Here is an 18,749-nt window from a genome sequence, read left to right as displayed (position 1 = left end):
TTCTGAATGTGCTTGTTTGAAAATGATGCATAAGTTTGGAGAGAGGCTTTTCTACCTCCTTGACACCCCGTCTGTTCTGACTGTGAGTAGGCTGACGAGGTTTTTACTGACGTCTGTGTGGCCTCTGAATGCGTCACACATTCACTTGGGTTTTAGTGCGCTGTAAAACCTGAAGTACGTGGAGGGAATGAAGTAAAGAGTGCTTACAAGTCAAGCAGAAGTATACTATTAAATACAGTAATGAAAAGGCGCTTTACGATTTCTTGCAGCCTCAAGATGATCATAGCCCAAATTAGCCAAAGGTTAATAAGAATCTGAAAGAAATACATGTATACTGAATATAAGTGTATTTATTTATGGTGAAGATATCTGAAGTGGCATTCACTGGAAGTGGTATTTATGCTGCTCTGGAAGTCTGCTAGTTCTTGAAAGACAGAACTCCTTAAGCGTCCTGCTTTTAGCTGCTTTTTCAAAACATCTTGAAAATTTCTTGTGACCTAGGAAGTTTAGGGTCTCTTTCCTTCTGGAAAGGTAACCTTTACAGTAGGAGCACAGTGGCTGTAGAAAGCACATTTATTTAGGAACTTTTCGAAAGTAATTTTTAACCACGTTAGTAAAAGCTGGCACAATCTCTTGAGCTTCCTGCATTTACCTGCTTGCGCTGTTCTCCAGTCTGGATGTAGTAGTGTCACCTGTCCGTGTTGGAAGGGAGTTCTGCTAAACTGTACAGTTTTAATCTCGCAGATCTGTTTTCTCTGAAGACTCTCTTCATCTTTGGAGTGCCTTGGCCTCTATGTAATGGGAATATCGTAACCCAGCAGAAGTCAACTGAAGATTCCTTTCCCTCCCCCACCCCCCTAATCTAATTGGTGGGGGAACCTAGAAAATTTATTTGCATTTCTTCAGAATAAATACTCTTTGTGTTGATTTGTTTACCAATATATTTATTAAGAGATTTGCGTAAAAGATATGAAGCTAAATCCTTTTTTCTTTTTATTTTCCCCCCTCTGGTGGTTTTTAGCTTAAACTTTTATTTAGAAGCATATCTGATTGCTTTCAGAATCCATAAACCCATGAAATAGCTGATGTCTTGTTAAGTTTCTTGGAATGTTTTCATTCCTAATCTGCCTGTAGAACTCTGCCTTTTTTTTTCTACAGGGAATAATGCATCACCCATGTCATGTATATGCACACTCTTTCTCTGTAACTCCTCCTTAGGTATGAGCCATGGCTACACCAGTGCAAGTGGAAGACCTTCAAGGCGGGGAGGAAGTACCCTAGGCTCAACAGCCAGTAGCAGTTTACTAGATATAGATCCCTTAATTTTAATCCACTTGCTGGATCTAAAAGACAGGAACGGTATGGAGAACCTTTGGGGCCTTCAGCCGCGTCCACCTGCCTCTCTTCTGCAGAGCAGAGGTAACTGTACCTCAATATCCAATGATTTAATTCCAACCTGGAAATGTCTCTGAGAATGCAGTCCCAGAGTTAGAAGCAGATTCGAGGAGGGGAGGGGGAAAAGAGGATGACAAGCAGTCCTTGTCATTGGTAGCTAAACTTCCTTATCCTCAGCTGCGCTCATCAGTATGCTGCATCGTACTGCCTGCTCTAACGCGTTCTTTGTCTTAGTGGTTGACCTCAGATTGAGAATGCTGGGTGACTCAACTGAAAACAGAAATGTGTATCAGGGAGGGTCTTCTCATCTTTTCTTGGGGGATGCGACTGAAGTGGCTGGCTGGTTTGTGTAGCAGCTCTGTAGAGAGAGTTCATGCAGCCTCTTGGACTGCAGCCGTGGGAGATGAATGAAAGGCCCTTTTCTAGAAGGGGTTAGCACAGAAAGAGGCAAAACAATGCGGAGCACATCTGCTGAGAAAGCAGTTACACCTCTCGCGTCACACACTTTGTGGCTGAGGGTACCAGCAGCACAGTGTGCACTAACCAGAAAATAAACCCTGGAATTTACTTTTGTATTAAAAAAGCATTTAAAACAGAACTAGAAAAATGTGCGCAGTAGTAAGGTTGGAAGAGCACATGTAAGCGCTTGTAGAAGAAAAATGGATCAAAACGTCAGGAGCCCAAAATAGCGATGGTATTTAAATAATTAAAGGCTTTGAAGAGTATCTGTGGTTCAGGTAGGACCCTCCAACCAGAAACAGCATTTAACCTCACATGCAGCAAAAGCAAGATAGCCGGCAGTGCCGGCACCCATGGCTATTACTGAAGGTTGCTCATTTCTCTTGTTTTGTTAGTGAAGAATTTAAATTAAATCAAACCTCAGTAACACATTTATCACGATTAACACTTCTTTGGAGCTAGCTGGCCCGCTACCGCAACATCTTATTTCAGGTCATTCTGAAACAACGACTTGGTGACTTAATGGAATGGAAGAGAAATAATAGTCCATCTGCTTGCTTTTGCTGCAACAGTGACATTGGTGTTATTGAATCTAAAAGCTAGCTGAAACTATTTAAACAGTCATGAATTGTCAGCTGAATGTAATCCTTATTTCCAAAAATGGAAGTCACTTCTATAGGTACAAAAAGGGGAGGCAGCACATGAACCGTAAGTCTCGGCTCTGTTTTGCCTGGAGAAAGGCCCAGACAAAAAGACCTTGAGAGAGGGCATTGCACTTTGCTTTACTACTCAAGCACGATTCAGCTCTCCTGTTGTGTTGGATGGCTTCCTGGTCATCTTTAGCTACTGGTTACGCAGCTGAAATTACTGGTTTTGCTGGGGTACCCTTAAGATTTGACTGTTCCCAGAGCTTATTCAAGTCAGTTAACTAGGAGAAAGCTGCTGTTATGTTTGGAGTTTGCTAGACTTCACCTTCTAAGGTGAAGGTTTTGAAGAGCCACTTGGCTTTACAGCTTCCAACAGCTGCATTTGCAGTGACACACTTAGAGAATTTATAACACTTCAAGTAGACATTGAAGTTGATCTAATTCTGGCGAAGCAGCATGTAGGCTTACTTGAGCATTAGCTCCTCGACTTGATCTTCTTGTGCTTAAGGGAATTCCTTCCCTAGTTTCAGATTTCTTTGAGTTCTGTATGTTAAGACGATATGTTGGTGGTATGAGAATCCTATACACGCACTCAATGCATTTTATGAAAACATATAACAAATTCGACATAAACTGGCAAACAGGCTTGTGAACTCAAGCTTGTCTGGCAATGCAGAGCAGTAGCTCAGTTATCAGAATTCACGCAGTAGTATTAGGAGCCTTGGTTCTTCCAGTGAGCAAGTTTGGGGGCCTTCTTCCATCGCAGGTGGGGAATGACAATCTGCTGTCCTGGTAGCTGTGCAGTGCTTGCAGCCTTAATATTATGGTGCCGTACCTGTACAGAATATCTCTCTACCTCTTTTTGTAGTAGGGCAAAAAGTAGAATTCTTATAGCTGTTAAAAGTAGATGTCTCTGTGTGTGTTTGAGAACAGTTTGACTTACCTGTTGTGTTAATTAACTTTTCCTTTGGTAAAGCATCATCCTATTCTCTAAAAGATCGCGATCAGCGGAGGCACCAGGCAATGTGGCGTGTGCCACCTGACTTGAAGATGCTGAAAAGACTTAAAACTCAGATGGCTGAAGTTCGAAGCAAAATGTCTGATGTAAAAAATCAACTGTCAGAAGTGAGAAGCAGCAATGCTGGCTCATGTGATGGACAGCCCAGCTTCTTCTCCATTGAGCAAGGTGCTCTAGCTGCCTGTGGAACGGAAAGCTGCAGCAAGCTGCAAGAAATAGGAATGGAACTACTGACAAAGTCTTCAGTTACCAGTTGTTACATAAGGCATTGTAAGTGCATGGAAAAGGGGGGATTTAAATGTCACTCTTAGATGTCAGCGGCATAGGAGGTTTATATATCCAGGCATCTGGAAACAGACCTTTTGTAGTTACTCGTACTCAAGTTCAGCTGTAAGAATCCAGAAACGTAAAACCTGTGCTGCCTTTTGAGTAAGTAAATGTTACTGAAACTGATTTCAGCCCTTCTCGGCAAAAGCACCAAAACTTTTGCTCCCAAACCAGTAGCACACTTAACACAGGGAGAATGTTCTGAAGTTTAATCCAGTATCAAACTGACACTAGCTTCTTGCTGATTGCTGCTTTGCTTCTGGCCCATCTATGAACTTGAGGATGTTTCATGATGCTTGCCAGTGGGGAAAAACCTAAAAAATTCCAGACTTGCTATACTTTAGTAACTTCAAATCTTGCTAAAATTCAAGCAAGCTAGGGTTCTCTCTGGAGAGACTTTGCCTTTTGAAAAGTGACTCCTTTCGAAGCGGTGCCTGTGTATTAGCTAGTAAGCCAGTGTGGAATCTTTTGGATACCAGCATGAAGGCTGTGCAAGTGCTTCACTGCTTATGATCCTGAATAAAGCACTTGTTAATCCTCTTTTGCTTCCCTGTTGCCTGGGAGCAGCCAGCAACCTTTTGATTCAAGTTATTGCTTGCATTTTGGAGCCAAGATGAGTAAGAACTGTATTATAAACATGAGTGGACTAAAGAACTGGTAGAATAGCTTATTCCTCTCCATCTCTTTCAGTGCTGACCTGCAAAACAGGGCTTTTGCAACTCCAGCAAAGGTCCGTTTTACACTTCATTGCTTCCATAGAGCAGAGAATTTCTTCTCTGATGGTACACATTAAGAGAAAGAATTGTGTCTTAAAGTGTCGAGCCTTGAATTGTGCCATCACTAAGCCACAGAAGGATTAAGGCACTCCGCTGGCTGTGCTAGCTTTTGTGTGTTGTGGGTTTTTAATACCCCCTCTTTCCTTAGCAAACGCCTCATCCTTCAGAGGTTACTAAGGCTCTAGGCAGTCACTTCGTTCTGCGTCAGAATGAGAGGAACAGGCTCAGTAAAACAGGAGCAATCTTTGGACTTGCGTTGAAGCCTACATCCCTCACCTTTATGGGGTGTGGTGGCAGCAGAACTTGGTGTTTTGCTGCTCCAGTTACCACTCCTCCATTCCTCTACCTAGAGGAGTTTCTGCAGCAGGATCCACACTGATATATGCTCAGAGAATGGTTAGTTTAGGAAGCGGTAAACAGAGTGAGTCCCATAGCCTGCCTTTGCTCTTGCTTTCGAGGTCCATTGTAAATGTTGGGCTTTGAATTTAAGAGCTGAAGGGGCAGTTTTGGCTACCCTTACCCTTTATACTGTGATGGTGGCTGAAGCAGTCTGGGTGGTGCTTAGGGTGAGGCGTGCAAACATGACATGTAGTCTTGGCCACATCTGTAGTCAGCTAAGCTTCCCTCTAGCCCACATCTTTGACAGGAAGGGTGTGGAAGGAGCTTTGTGCAGGGTTGGGAGTTAATGAGCAATGAGACTAATATGGAACTTAACCTCACTTAAAACAGGCATAAAGACAGAATACTGCAGCAGTTTGGTTGAACATTTGTCACATCTTAAAATACTTTTGCAGCTGCAAGTAAGAAAAGCAATTCACCCAAGCCCATTCGCTCTGGAGCAGCTGGTAGTCTGTCTTTACGAAGAGCTGTGGACTGCGGGGATAGTAATCTTCGTTTGAAGGGGGATGGTCAAACTTCTGAAGGTAAACAAGTTCATCTTTACTTATGTGATGTGATATATCTTAGCAAAAGCTTTTCGAGAGCTCTTTTGCTTGCCAGCAAGTTTCCCTGAAATTGACTGGGTCCTGTCTCAAATCTAGTTAAGTTATTGTACCTGTGCAGACCTTCGATAGCTGATCTGCTGTGAACCAGTGCCACACAGCTGACTTACTAGAACATAAATGTGTGTTACATGTTATTTCTGGCCTCTCTGAAGGTGTTGCAGGAGCTCACTCTGTAGTGAAAATCATAGATCAAAAAGTTCTGACCCAGGCTTAAATTGTGATTTGACTTAAAGAGAATTCAGGAAAACTCCAGGTACATGTGATGAAAGAATTGCGTGGTATTGTTCCTCCTGAGTTTTACAATGCATTTCCTTAAATGGCAACGAGATGAAATACCTAACACAGGAGTTGGTATTTTGCCCCTCTCAAGTGTTCAGAGGAGAAATGGAGTATCATGATTGTTTTCTGGTAGTGCTAAATAGATACAGAAGGCTTGGGTGAGAAACTCGAAAATACTGTGAAGCCATGACGCAGTGTATCTGTAACCTTTGTGCCCAGTTTCACCCTTGTCCAAGACTAGAAAGGCCGCCTTACTGCGGCCAAACGACTTTGCATCTGTAGCTGGGAAAAATGATGGTGAAGAGGGGGTCTGTGTTACTAGAAGATAAGTAGAAGAAGTTTTAACTACACAAGATGGGGAAGGATTAATCTGTGCTTCCCTGAGTCTCCCATCAGAAACGGCAGCTGAAACGGAAGCTCTGTGTCTCTAGAGGGTGGATATCAAAGGGTGTGCGTTGCCCATACGTTGACTTGAAAATGTAAAGTTTTTAGAGTGAGAGTGAGGAAGGTGAGCTTGTGCGTGCACGTGTTTGGAACCAAACTGGCGTTGTGAAACGGCTGGAGGTGCTTTGAGTTCCTCTCCCTCTTTTCTCAGGTGGCATAGGGAGCTCAAAGCTGAGCAGTCGGCATCACCCTCCCAGGCCCCTGGCTAACAGCAGTGCTTCTGAGGCGCTGCCTAAGCCGGAGGAAAGACCTTGTGAAGGTTCAGATTCCGATGTGGGAGTTTCTGGCTTAAATGGCTTAGCTGCTGTAGAGAAGACCAGAAAAGTTGGTGCTTTGGGGTAAGGGTTTTATTCTTTTTTCTTCTTGTTATCTCCTCCCCCACCTTCCCTTGATCTAGAGAGAAAAAATACCAATCTACTAAAACCAGGTGCTTGTAGCATGGAAGAGAAATTACTTTGAAATTTACTTGGTTGCTGCCGTTCCCTCTGGATATCAATTTTTGATTTTATAACTAGGTTACGAGTTGTCTTTTCTGCTTGTTTAATTTTTTCTTTTATTTTGATCAGCTGTGGACATAGTCTGAAACTGACTTGAAAGGGAGGCCCAGCCTGTCTTCCCACTATTCCTTGCAAAATAACCTGTAACTGAAAGTCAGTGCTTTTGATTTCCTCATTTAAGATGGTATTTTTCACTGTGACTGCTTTTCAGCAATTTCATAATAATCCCCTGTTGGCTAAGCTAAGTGCAGTGGAGTACTCGGGTTATTTTTTGTTTCTAAATAGGAGTCACTATTTTTGGAAAACACTCATAACAAACTTTTCCAGGTTTATTTTTTAAGATTTTAAATAATTTCTAAATCAATCAAAGCTGGAAGGTTTAAGTGGACATGCAAGAGTCTTAAGCAATGACTAAAACTAGATGTGTCATTAAAAGGATTTGCTTCCATAGCTGGTTTAAAGCTGAATTTATAACATCAGTTTTTATATTTCCCCTAATCTCTTTCTCAAGATCGAATTCAAAAGGATGTCGTACAGAAGGAGCACAGGCAGGTGGTCTGGAAAACAACTCTGAAACTGGTGAACTGCAGGGCATGCTTTCTGAAGGTGCTTCTGCAGGGCCAGAAGAAGGTAAATCGGATGTTGTAGAGGGCAAATGCAGTGTGACAGTGCTCCAGGTTATGATGATCCATTTCTGTAATGGAAATAGCTTGAAGGGGAAACAAGAGGAAAAGAAAAGCCCGAACAAGAAAACCCAAAACTTGTTTTCATGGCGGTTGAACTTTGCTGTAGCATTTGGCAGCTGTAGCATAAATCTGAATGAGGAGAGAGCACCTCTGTGTCGCTGCTCTCTGTGGAGAAACAGCGAGGTTATGGTGCAGCAGGGCTGTGAAGACCCAGCACATAATGTTAGATGGTGCCATGTATTTCTCTGGACTAGTGGTTGCTTTTTGTACCCCTGGATATGTCTCCAGGTCTTTGCTGTGGTGCTCAGTTGCGTGGCCTTGAAAACGATTTCTTACCTAATTAAAATAGTAGCCTGTGACCTTGGCTTTTGAGTGTTCTGCCTTCAGGGCCAAACCACACTGGTAACTACCTCCAAGTCCGCGCTAGAATCTCTCCAACACTTCATTCGTGTCGGGTGTTGCGGTACGTAAGCCAGTTTCCTTAGAGACCTGGAGGAAACTTTCCCCCCTCCCTTCCTGCATCCTTTCCATGCTGGAAAAAAATATTATTGGCTTTTTTTAAAGTCCACGTAGAAGAGTTTTTCTTATCTTGCTAAAACTCTCCTGCCTTCCACCCCTGCACTAATTTGAATTTCAATGACTGAATTGTAGTGCAAAGCCTATATTAAGGTGCCAGCATCCATCTCTATCTGCAATGTGCAGTATTGTGTAGGAGTTGGCATTTACAGAAGGTCTCTCAGTGACAAAACTGAGTTTCTGCTCTTAGTCACTGCAGCGTGATCGTGATGCGCTCCCGCAGCTCTCCCGTTATAGCGGAGAGCTGAATAGGAAAATGTTTTAAAAACTGAACTACTTCATTGTTAAAAGCCTCAGGAAACAAATATTACAATTTTTTTCCTTTCAGAGGAAAAGCTACAGTCAAATTGGCACCTCAACTACTCGCTTTTTCTTAGCAATGAGTATCAACTCTTAAGAACAGAGCAAACCCCTTTTGTCATAGACAAAACCGTACAATAGGGAGAGTTTTGACTGCTGTCGATGCACGCTCAAGGTCTGGCAAAACAAAAGAGGCCACCTCGATTTATCAACAGCTGTGGTTCTTTTCTGTTGGAAAAGCATGTTGTTTGTGTGTGAGACTTGAACAGAGTATTGCTGCTTGAAGGGTCGTCTGCTCCACAAGTCGTGCTACCTCGTAACTGTTAAAGGCAACCTTCATTTTCCTCTCCTAACGGTAGAGGTAGCCTGAGCAGCTGGCGGGGATGTGCAGCTCAGAGCAAGGAGCTGCGGACACCTGAGCCTGCGCTCGGCTGGTGACATGGTGGAACTGCTCCTCTTGAGCTAAGCTGCACAGCAAAATGAGGCTGTTGTCAAAGCTGGTACCCACTGTTCTGTCAAATTCCTTAGTGCTTTAGTAAGTACGCTTAGCTCTGAACGTGCTCCTTCTCGTTCTCCTGCCAGCTCTTGGTGTTTGGTACTGGTAACTCTTGGGTGTGAAAGAGTTGAATGCTGCAGCTACCCAGGTCTTACTGCCGTCATTTTTGCCTTGTAGTTTTTGGTTTTTTGGGTTTTCTTGCAGCTGGGGTATGTCAGAAGCATGTCCTTCATCTCCTACCAGGAATGAGCAGTGACAGTGACATTGAATGTGACACAGAAAACGAAGAGCAGGAGGACGCCACCTCGGCCTCAGAGGGGTTTAACCATGCCTTCTCTGTCCAGCCCTCGAGCGAAGGTAGAATTGACTGTGAGCCCCCCTTCCCAACGCGCCCGCGTGCCTGCCTCAGAGCTGCTGCAGTGCAGAGCGCTGCCAAAGCAGCGATGGCTGACGGCGCTGTAGCGGTATCAAAGCTCGAGCGAGCGCCAGGAAGATGTGGAACTGCTCTCTTGGGATCCTAATTAAAATCAGATCAAAACTGAGAGGGGGAAACTCTTTCTAGCCTTGAGAAGTCAGTTTAGGTGAGTCTCCTGGGCAAGCGTTGGAAAACCCATAGCTCTAGTTCTGAATTGGAACTCCCCGTGCGCCGGATCGGCACTGTAAGTCGGCTGACTTCAGGGAGGGAACTGCTGCCTTAGACACAGATTTGCATCCTAACTGGCAGGAATGTGCTTCGAGCACTTCGGTGTCAATTCAAAAACTCATCTATTTCTCTGAAAAATGTTAACCTTCTGATGGCATTAAAAGCTGCGAGGTGACAGGTGACAGCTGACGTGAGGTGGGGTTGGCTTTTGGCCTGAACAAGCATCCCGCGCCACGTCAGCAGGACGGCCCAGCCACTCTGCTCGGTAATCGGAGTTTGCCGCTTTGCTGTGTGTCTGCAGCAGGCACTAAAACCTCACAACTCATCAGAGGAATCACAACATTGCTCATATCTGTGCTTGATTTAAAGATATCTTAAATTTAAAACCCTGTGGCAGTCTTAACTCTCAGGCATGTCACGTACCGGTGCATTAGGGATGAAGTACAACGTGGCGGGCCTTGCGGATGACGGAATGTTAACTTGCTGTGTTCCGATTGCTCATCTGGTAAAGGTTACTGTGCTTGGTTTGGTTCGTTTTCAGCCTCAGAGCGGTGCTCAGTGTTCCCAGAGGGCGACCAAGTCGGTCCTGATGATCTCGGCTTCGTTACTGGAGAAGACAGCACCAGGTAATCGTAACTGTTTGCCTTCGCCAGCCTGTGAGGTGGCTGCAGCCCTGGGGACGCACCTTCCCCGCGCTGCCCCTCGGGCTGCAGAGAGCAGAGGCGACGCTCATCTCCTTGTGAGCAGACGGGCGGGCGTTGGCACAGCCTAACGCGCTGCGCTCTGCCGCCGGGAGACCAGCAGCGGGCAGGTGAGCCCGCTCTGCTTCGGTGGGGCTTCCCCGCCTCCCCGGGGCCGTGCCGCTACCTACGCTTTTAAGGCAGTCTTTAGAAATGAAACGGTGCTGAGGGAGAACCGGCTGAGTTTTGCATGCTTATGTAGTTGTCAATAGAAAACTGACGGCATTTAAGTACCTGGCATAAAATTTTGCCTGCGTGAAGCCTTAGAACTGTGCTGGGAGGTGGGTGTTCAATGAAAGCTGCCTTTCTTTGGAGCAGATAGAGCACGGGCTTGGGGCCTGAAGATCTGCTGGGGCCTGAAGACCTGCCGGCTCCTGTCCCCTGGAAGAGACAAGTTTATTCACCGGAGCTTAGTCCGAGGCTGTTGTTTATGGCTGTGCGCACACTCCATTCTGTCAGATAACCTCCTGTGGTGCTTCTACAGTCATCTTAACCCTGTTACTTGGGGCAAAAGGACCTCTGAAGGCCTTGCACTGAAGGTTGCATTACTGCTGGCTCTGCCAGCTTCAGATGCTCTGCACAAATGTCCAAAAGGGGCTGGAGCCCTGCTCTGGGATGTGTGTCCTATTGTGTCACTGGAACAACAGCCACCGCGCGAGTGTCCTCATTTGAAAGGCTCTGAACCGATTGTGTGCCTGCCGCGTCCCGCAGGTGTGACGGGTCGGGAGGTGGGGCGAGACAGCTGGCACGGACGTTGTTCTCCTCAGCCCGTGGTGGGGACCAACCCAGCGCGTTGCCAAACTCTGTGCCGCTGCGCGTTGCATTTTGAGCTGCTAAACTACTTGTGAAGCTACGGTGAAAGCCGAGTACCTGGTTAGTGACAAAGCATGGATAACTGTAAGCGGTAGCTGTCCTTGTCTCAGCCGGCTGTCCTGACATTCACTTCTGTGTGACTGTGCCGTGGTGTCAGTGCTGTACGACTCGTAGTTTAAAACTGTTTGCACTTTGTTAATAAAATGAATGTTGAAATCTGATGTGAAGTTTTAGATGTTTTACTTATTTACAGGCAAAGGGTGAGGCTGTGTTAGGGTAAGCGGTGCCCTGCTGCCGCGCTGGGCTTGTTCTTCAGCGCCGAGGTGCTGTAAGGCCTGACTGCTTATGGAAGGACTTTTTCCCACTGCACACCTGGTGCTTTTTCCCTGAATTACTCAATGAAAAGCATTTGAGTTCCTGTGGGGTTTTTAAAGTTATGTTTGTAAAAGCCAGACCAACTGCTTACATCTCATCTGTTCAAATTGGCATGGAGGAGGACCCCCAGCTTTCACTTTGTGCGAGCCGTCTCTGTTTCTCAGCGAAAGGGGGGAGGTGGCCCGTGACCAGCCGCAGGCTGTGGCGGGGGGGGCGCGGTGCGAGGGCTTGCTGGGGTGCAGGGCTGCATGTCGGTGTTACGCACCGCTCAATTAGCAGTAATGACAGCCCTCTGCCTCTTTAACACTCACAGATGCTTTACTGTTGATAAGAGGCCCAAGCTGAAGGAAATGACTTTGATTAGCCACAGGAGCTGTGCTGGAGTTCATGTCCAGCCTTGGTGGGGACAAGGACAGAGCCAGCAGCAGACTGCTTTGCTCGCCTTATGAAGAACTTATTTATACACAGCTGGTTTATAATCAAGAGGTAGGGAAACAGGCTTGGAAGACTTAGTTGATTAAATCAATAACTTATGCTGAGCCATAACAGCCCCTTCCCTTTCTGGATGGGAACAAGCTCAGGCTGGGGCTGTGCTGGGCCTTGGGTACCTGCAGTGGTACCGCAGGGGCTGGTGCTGAACCGTGTCTGTGTCTGTGACACCTTCCCCCAAAGGCAACCTGCTGCCACCACAGCGAGGCCACGTGACGCAGATGCTGGGTGCTGGCTTTGGTAGCTCGCAAATAAACAGACACTAAAGTGTGGTTTAAATTACTGTTTTATTAAGATATTGGTAAAACTTCAACAGTTTTTCTGTATAAACAGCTTTCATAAATAAAATAAGGATGACTAATACATGGTTATAACTAAACTCGTATGTGAACTGTAGAACAAGATTGCAAAGGGCAGTCCCAGCACTGTTAAATGATTAGCTTTAGTTTATTCACTTCATAAAGAACGTATTAGTTTCATGAACAAGGTACTACAGAAAGGTCGACAGGAGCACCCGGTGTAGCAAGTGACAACACGCCTGGCTATCTACACACGTACTCGTGCAGGAGCAGAAGTGCTCGGGGTGGTCTCGGCCAGCTTCCCCCGTTCGTGTCCCAAGGTGTCTTCTAGCGCGAAGGAGAGAAAGGAAAAAAAACCACCTCAGAGAATGCAACTGCCACACGCAGTCGTCGGGGCGGGCCCTAAGGGGGGTTATTTCTTAGCGGTAACGCTGGCAGGTACAGTGCGAGCACCTGATCAGCGGGGACTGCAAAAGGATATGAACGTTTAAGTCCGAGGTTGGGTTAATGCTTCATTAGTACTTATTGCACGTGATACAAGGGTAGAAAGTTTTTTTCCTGTTGCAAAGAGGGTATGAATCAAAGAAAGATTGCCCCAAATTACAGGCGTGAACAAAGCTGCAGTATCCCCTTCGATGGCTTTGTTTACGTGACTAGTGCCGGGTGAATAAATTGTGCTAAAACAGCCCCTAATTTAGACCAATCTTTCTCATTTTTCTTCCCGCAGAACATTGCCAGGGTCGGGAGGATTTAGTGAGGAGATAGTGGACCTGAACTAGAGCAGCCATGGCTATAAACACCGAACTCGTTACGCCTCCTCTTATCTGCCCACAGAGCGACCCGAGGCGTTTCTCACTGACACAGTGTTCCAAGCACAGAGCGGAGGTTCTATGACGATGCACCACTATAAATGTGGCGTAAGTTAAAGTCTGCTTTGACATTGTCCTTCAGCGTTACGATGCAATCGAAATCAAATGCTGAATGGTTTTAACTTGCGAGGACAATGGATGGCACTTCTAGGTAAAGAAAAGTTATATACATGTGTTTCCACCCACCTTTAGTGCAAATCGAAATGGGTTAACAGCTCCCTGGTCTGGTGCTATACTGCTCTCTGCACCGCAGACGGTCCTCAGAGTTGCGCATTTAAAAAGCCTACACAGGAAACGACCGGCGCGGGGACTGAGCGAATCCCGCGGGAACTCACAGTGAAGAGCTGACGGGCAAGTTTTGAGCAGCGCCAGACAAACCACCTGGAGCCCGGCTCTCAAAACCAATGCTAATTAAAAAAAACCAAACAACCAAACAAAACCCAAACTAAAAATGGTTTCGCTACCTACCTCCTAGTTCTGCAAACACGGTTAACACGTAAACTGAAACTGATGCGGGCTGTGTTAACGCGGAAAAGGGATACTTCAGCTCTTTATTGGAAAGATTCGTTACACAAATTTCACCACCACTAAGATACACGATAAAAATACAAAACACAGGTCACAGACTGAATCTCAGTATCAACAGTTAATAAATACAATTAGATACTTTGATATTAGCCTAATATTTTTACATTGTCACTGGATAGACAATCAAAGTACGAGATACAGAACACTTAGATACCGTTAGAGAGGGATTATTGCTTACGTCAGCAAGCAGCAAGTAAGGGCACAGGAGTCTGAACTGAAGAGAACTACTTCCTACCACCAGTGGCATTAAGAGAAAACACTGCATTTCACAAAGCACTGCTTTTTTTGTCTAGTGTGTAGAATCAAGAGCAGCATATATCAGACCAATAACCACTACTTTTAATATTATAGAACTTTAAAGGACTTACCTTACAAATGGTTCCTACCTACTCTATAAATAAGCATTTAGTGAAGAAATGAACACTCGCTACCTATACAATGGTTTTATCTGACCACACTGGAACTACGATGGTAGATTTTTCTCCTAGCAAGATAAATGATGAGTCGCAGAATTATCATTTGTGAATCCACACCTAAAAACCTAGGTCCTTCCCACAACAGCACACGTGCAGTCCGGCGCTCTTCAACTGCTCCTGCAGACTGGGAAGAAGTTTTATCGTCCGTAGCGGTTTTTCGTTCTAATTTACTCGTACAAAGAATTGCACTTACACCACCTTTCTCTCCGAAGCACGACAGTCGGCTCCGAGACGGACTTTCAATGCGTCGTTATTACTGTGAATAATTTAAAACCAAGGCACCGCAGAGATGCCCCAGAGTTGCATATTTTACCGTTTCATGGTCTCTCAAATTTCCTTAGTAAATCTGACCTGGAACATATGCTGCAGCAAAAGAGAACGTTGACAACAGCTAAGGCTTAATAAGATGACAGATAAGAGCCAATGATCCCGTAAGAGTTAAAAAAAGAAAAGTGTGAAAAAGATCGAAGGAATCTAAAGCCACACTCCAGCTCCCGGTTACTCACGAAGCTTTTGCCGTTCATCAGATTGCTTTTAAAATAGTGCATCAAAGAGAGAAGAAGCGGAAATTGGCAGAATTCAACCCTTGCCATCTCGTCGTGTTGAATCATCTCCTGACTACTTCACGTTAAAACACTTTGCAAGTTCTGGCTAAATACTAATGCTGTCATTAAACGGTTACTGCTAAAATGATACGAATCGTACAGTAACACCTGTGAACGCTTTCTTTATTCATACTCTGCCAAATGTCTTGCTGTAACAAAGACTAGTGACAGGGCGTGTGTTTAGTGGAGCTGATGGGAATCGTCCGCTTATGTACGTCCCAATTAACGGCTCCCCTGAGGGTTTAACATCACCTCGAGAGCAGGGAAGAGCTGGTGGGTGCTGTTTGTTTCAAGCAACCAACGTTCCTCACGTTCCTTTCTGAACCCAGGTTTAACCGAAGCAGAGCTCTGGCCCGGCAGTGAGCTTTACCCCCTCTGCTCGACCCCGAGCACGGCCCCAGCTCATCCGCGTCCACGGCATTTCCGTTCGCTTTGGACCGCGCCGGCAGCCCTTCCTACACGCGCAGCAGTACTGCGCCTCGCAGACGCAGCATCCTACCGTCCTCCGTGCTGCAGCTTTCTATTAAATTATGCCTTTGCCACCTAGAAGTCATTACCGAAACCAAACAGCTCATCACATTGCTCGTTATCTCTCGCAAGCAGTGCTCTGCGTTGCCTGGTCGAGTGACAGTAGTGTTGTACGGAACATCTCCACAGACTGGTTTAAGACCTGAGATGAAGTTACGGTGGAAAGAGGTTGGCTCAAAGCATTAAGCGCAATCATGTTTGATTAAAACTAATTGAGAACAGCTTCCTAAACCGACAAAACAAGAGAAATGCCACTAAAAGCACCAGAAAGATACTAAATTCCCTACACTGCACCTCTAGCCATAGGAAATAATTTTTTTTAAAAACTACAAAAAAGTTTTCTTCATATTCCACGTTTGATGTTACATGAAAAAAAAATCGGTAAATGATGAGTCTGTACCTCAATCGGAGTCTGAGAACAGAGTAGCAGGAGCTTAGTTTGTCCATTCCGAAGTTACCTGGTAAAACCCTGTATGGCTTTTAGTCTTTTACCTGCAAAAGCGGATGTCGTTGTCTAATTCATCTTAATGCTCGCCTGAACTAAACAGAAAGCAGAACACAAAACCCCCACACCTTGACTTCTACAGAAACTTCCCCCCCCACTCTATAAAAATTTGGCAGTTCTAAACCAGAATCTTCCTTTACATATTGCTCCGCAGACGCCCCTCAGGCAGGTTCACCTCGCCGTGTTGTTACGGGCCGTTCCCTAACCGTGTCTGTTCACGTGAACCAGCTGTTCGGCTTTCACGGGTGAGTGTGGCTGGATACTTGTGTGTGCGGGTGGGCGGGTGGCTGCGGCATTGCTCGGGGTGGCACCACCAGCAAACTTTATTGAGATTGAAACAACGACATTTGTTAATTCCTAGAACTATTTACACATGGTTTGAGCTCTGCGGGGGACTGGAGTACGGTTCTGAAATGCCCACCTTTTTTCGCTGTCTGATGATGCCAGTTTTATTTTGGGAATGTCTATTTTGGGAGTCTGACGGGGGAACACGAGGGAGATGGTTACATTTTACAGCATTGATGAAGGGATGAATCTGGTATACAATTACTTTGTCTTCGCATCAAAAACATGCTCTCGCTGTAGGCGCTATGACTAGCCAGCCTCCGCCACGGGGAGTGTCTTACCGACAACCTCGTGCTACCACGGCTCCGGACCGGTAAGGGCAGACTCAATCCTTCTGTGTGGGAAGGCTCACGAGCCAAGAGTGGCGTGTGAAACTTTGGTTTGAGCCTGGCTCCTCGTCGCCGCTTCCCGTTACAGAGCCGGAAGTGAAAGATCGCAGCTCGTTTCCCCAGGGATTTGAACAGTTCATCTTCCAGCCCAAAGACGACGGGGGATAAACCCGTCACCCTGTAGATGCTCTGCCCTGCAGCACCCAAACTAAGAGGAGCATCACGCTCCCTGGGATCGCTCTGTCCACAGATCGACGCTGCGGTGCGCTCTGGTGATTCCTCCTTCGCTGCTAAGCCGGTGATCGAATTCGCGCTCTTTGGTATGCCAGGACTAAACGCTTGAATTGGTGGCAGACATTTGGCACTCTGAGGTGTACTGGTTTCTGTTTTTGTCAGGTCTAAATAGCCTTGATCGTCAAACAGGTTAATGCTGGACCCTATGCTTAAGCTAGTTCTGTCGGTGAAGGAATCCACTCGTCCGTCATAGCCTAGGTCTGCAGGTGCTGAGCACTGGTGCTGGGGCCACGGTCGTTTGCAGTCTCCGTGGTTCTCCTTATCTTCCCCGCCATCTTCTTGCCCACCTTGAAAAGAGTTCTCTGTCCAGTCCGACTCCTCGCTAACATTGACTGCTGCGTTCATGTCCCTGAGAAATACCACAATGACAGTAATGTTGTCGCTGGAACCGGCATCCCGAGCAGATGCCACTAATTTATGTGCTACCATGCTGCTGTCGCCGTTATTCTCCTTTAGATGGTCAGCCACCACTTTGACTGCCTCATCGGGGTTGACTGTGTCATAGAAGCCATCGCAGGCTAAAATGAGGTAGTCTTCAGAGCCATCTAGTACAGTGGAGGCAGAGTCTGCATCCCCACAGATATATGGCTTGTGCTCGGCATCCCCTGTGGAAAAACAACACATCCACGAGACCGTGGGTTTGCAGTCGCAGCGCCTGGAAGCCCTCTTATTAACACAGCGTGGAGCCAACGACTCTTACCCCACATTAAATTATTGGGAAATGATTCCCTCAAAATGTAGAGGGAAAAAACAGAGGTCATCGCTCACAGGTCTATCCTTAAGTGCATTTCAAACTTTGATCGCTAGAAAATTAAAGTTTTAATTGAAAGAAAAGCAAGTCTGAAAAAGGAATTAAAGCCCATCCTTACCAATAGCTCTGGAGACTGACAGGCTCCCGTTCACCCTCCAGGCTCCAAACCAGACCACGCAGCCACCAAGTGCCTCGATGCGCTTCTTCTCATCCTAAAGAGCAAGGCAACACAAGAGCTGCTTGGACAGAGCGCTTCGTACTGCCGCCACTCTCTGAACACTTCCGTAAATATCTGGTGTTTCCACAAGCGCGGTGTGGTGGAGGCTGCAGGCCCCCCCAGCTGAGAACCGAGGGTTTGCATACAAATCCATACCGGCTTCCAAACAAAGCAGGATAACCGGAACACACTCTGCCACTCCGAGAGACGTTGGCACGGCAATGCTCAGTGTCCCAGCACCCCGCATAAAGCCGACACCTGTCAGCTTCTCTGGTAAACGCTGCCCGGGTGTACCAAAAACAGGCCCTTCTCACCTCTCGATCTGGTTTGTGGGGTTTCATCAGTTCCACAGCTTGGCCTCTCCTCACGAGCATAACCTGGGAGTCCCCGAGCCAAGCCACATGCAGCATATTTCCTCGGATGAAAGTCACCACCCCGGTGGTTCCACAACGCAGACTCTGGACAGGGTGGAAAAACAATGCCCCCCGTTTTAAATAAGCCAGTAAGAACCATTTCAAAGCATTTTCCTGCTTAACCGGAGGACAGAACGTGTTGATGTTCCAATAGGCAGCCCGTTCCCAGGGAGGAAGAGGCAGTGCTTTCCTCACTGCCACGACTGTTCAGTAACAGCCCCGCAGAGCCAGCCCAGCTGAATGAAGCGATCGATTCTGCCCGTGACTTCCCCTGCACTGGAATCACGTTTCAGAAGCCAGGCTCTGCTCGTGATCTGCCGTGCTACTGTTTTAGGTGACTTCCTGTACCTGTCTCCTATCTGTTCATAGAAACACGTGCGTGTTAATGAACTTGGAGGGAGGTTTATTTGTAAGCATCTTGAGTTCCCTGCACTTAACTCAGCCCTTGCATAAGTTTAGGCCTACGAGTCAGTTATCTGTTTATTCTTGCTTTCTAGAGCTAAGAAAAACATATGCTGTAGAGATGAGGAAAAAAAACCCACCCCAAGGACTAAACCTAGTTAGCA

At 46.2% G+C, this 18,749-nt stretch overlaps 2 protein-coding genes across 6 annotated transcripts in view; one reads left to right on the top strand and one right to left on the bottom strand.

Moving 5' to 3' along the window:
- The window catches only part of TRIM37 (tripartite motif containing 37), a 30,690-nt gene extending 19,369 nt beyond the window's left edge, over positions 1-11,321 (top strand). Inside the window, exons 18-25 of one of the 5 annotated variants that reach the window (XM_064468045.1) lie at positions 1,219-1,419; positions 3,478-3,789; positions 5,417-5,545; positions 6,501-6,687; positions 7,358-7,476; positions 9,082-9,261; positions 10,089-10,173; positions 10,606-11,321. In XM_064468045.1, coding sequence (XP_064324115.1) covers positions 1,219-1,419; positions 3,478-3,789; positions 5,417-5,545; positions 6,501-6,687; positions 7,358-7,476; positions 9,082-9,261; positions 10,089-10,173; positions 10,606-10,609 — 1,217 coding nt within the window. In that variant the 3' untranslated portion in view covers positions 10,610-11,321. Of the gene's footprint in view, positions 1-1,218; positions 1,420-3,477; positions 3,790-5,416; positions 5,546-6,500; positions 6,688-7,357; positions 7,477-9,081; positions 9,262-10,088; positions 10,178-10,605 lie in introns of those variants that run through there. The other 4 variants (XM_064468049.1, XM_064468048.1, XM_064468046.1 and 1 more) reach the window with 4 other exon arrangements.
- A 911-nt stretch (positions 11,322-12,232) lies between these two features.
- The window catches only part of PPM1E (protein phosphatase, Mg2+/Mn2+ dependent 1E), a 72,685-nt gene continuing 66,168 nt past the window's right edge, over positions 12,233-18,749 (bottom strand). Inside the window, exons 5-7 of the mRNA XM_064468051.1 lie at positions 18,085-18,228; positions 17,672-17,765; positions 12,233-17,407 (exon numbers count right to left, since the gene is read on the bottom strand). Of these exons, the coding sequence (XP_064324121.1) occupies positions 16,338-17,407; positions 17,672-17,765; positions 18,085-18,228 (1,308 nt within the window). The 3' untranslated portion in view covers positions 12,233-16,337. The remainder of the gene's footprint in view (positions 17,408-17,671; positions 17,766-18,084; positions 18,229-18,749) is intronic.

Source organism: Phalacrocorax carbo, chromosome 17 (assembly GCF_963921805.1).
Source record: "Phalacrocorax carbo chromosome 17, bPhaCar2.1, whole genome shotgun sequence".
Classification (NCBI taxonomy): domain Eukaryota; kingdom Metazoa; phylum Chordata; class Aves; order Suliformes; family Phalacrocoracidae; genus Phalacrocorax; species Phalacrocorax carbo.
Note: the sequence above shows the minus strand (reverse complement) of the source record. Positions and strands in the feature narration are given on the sequence as shown.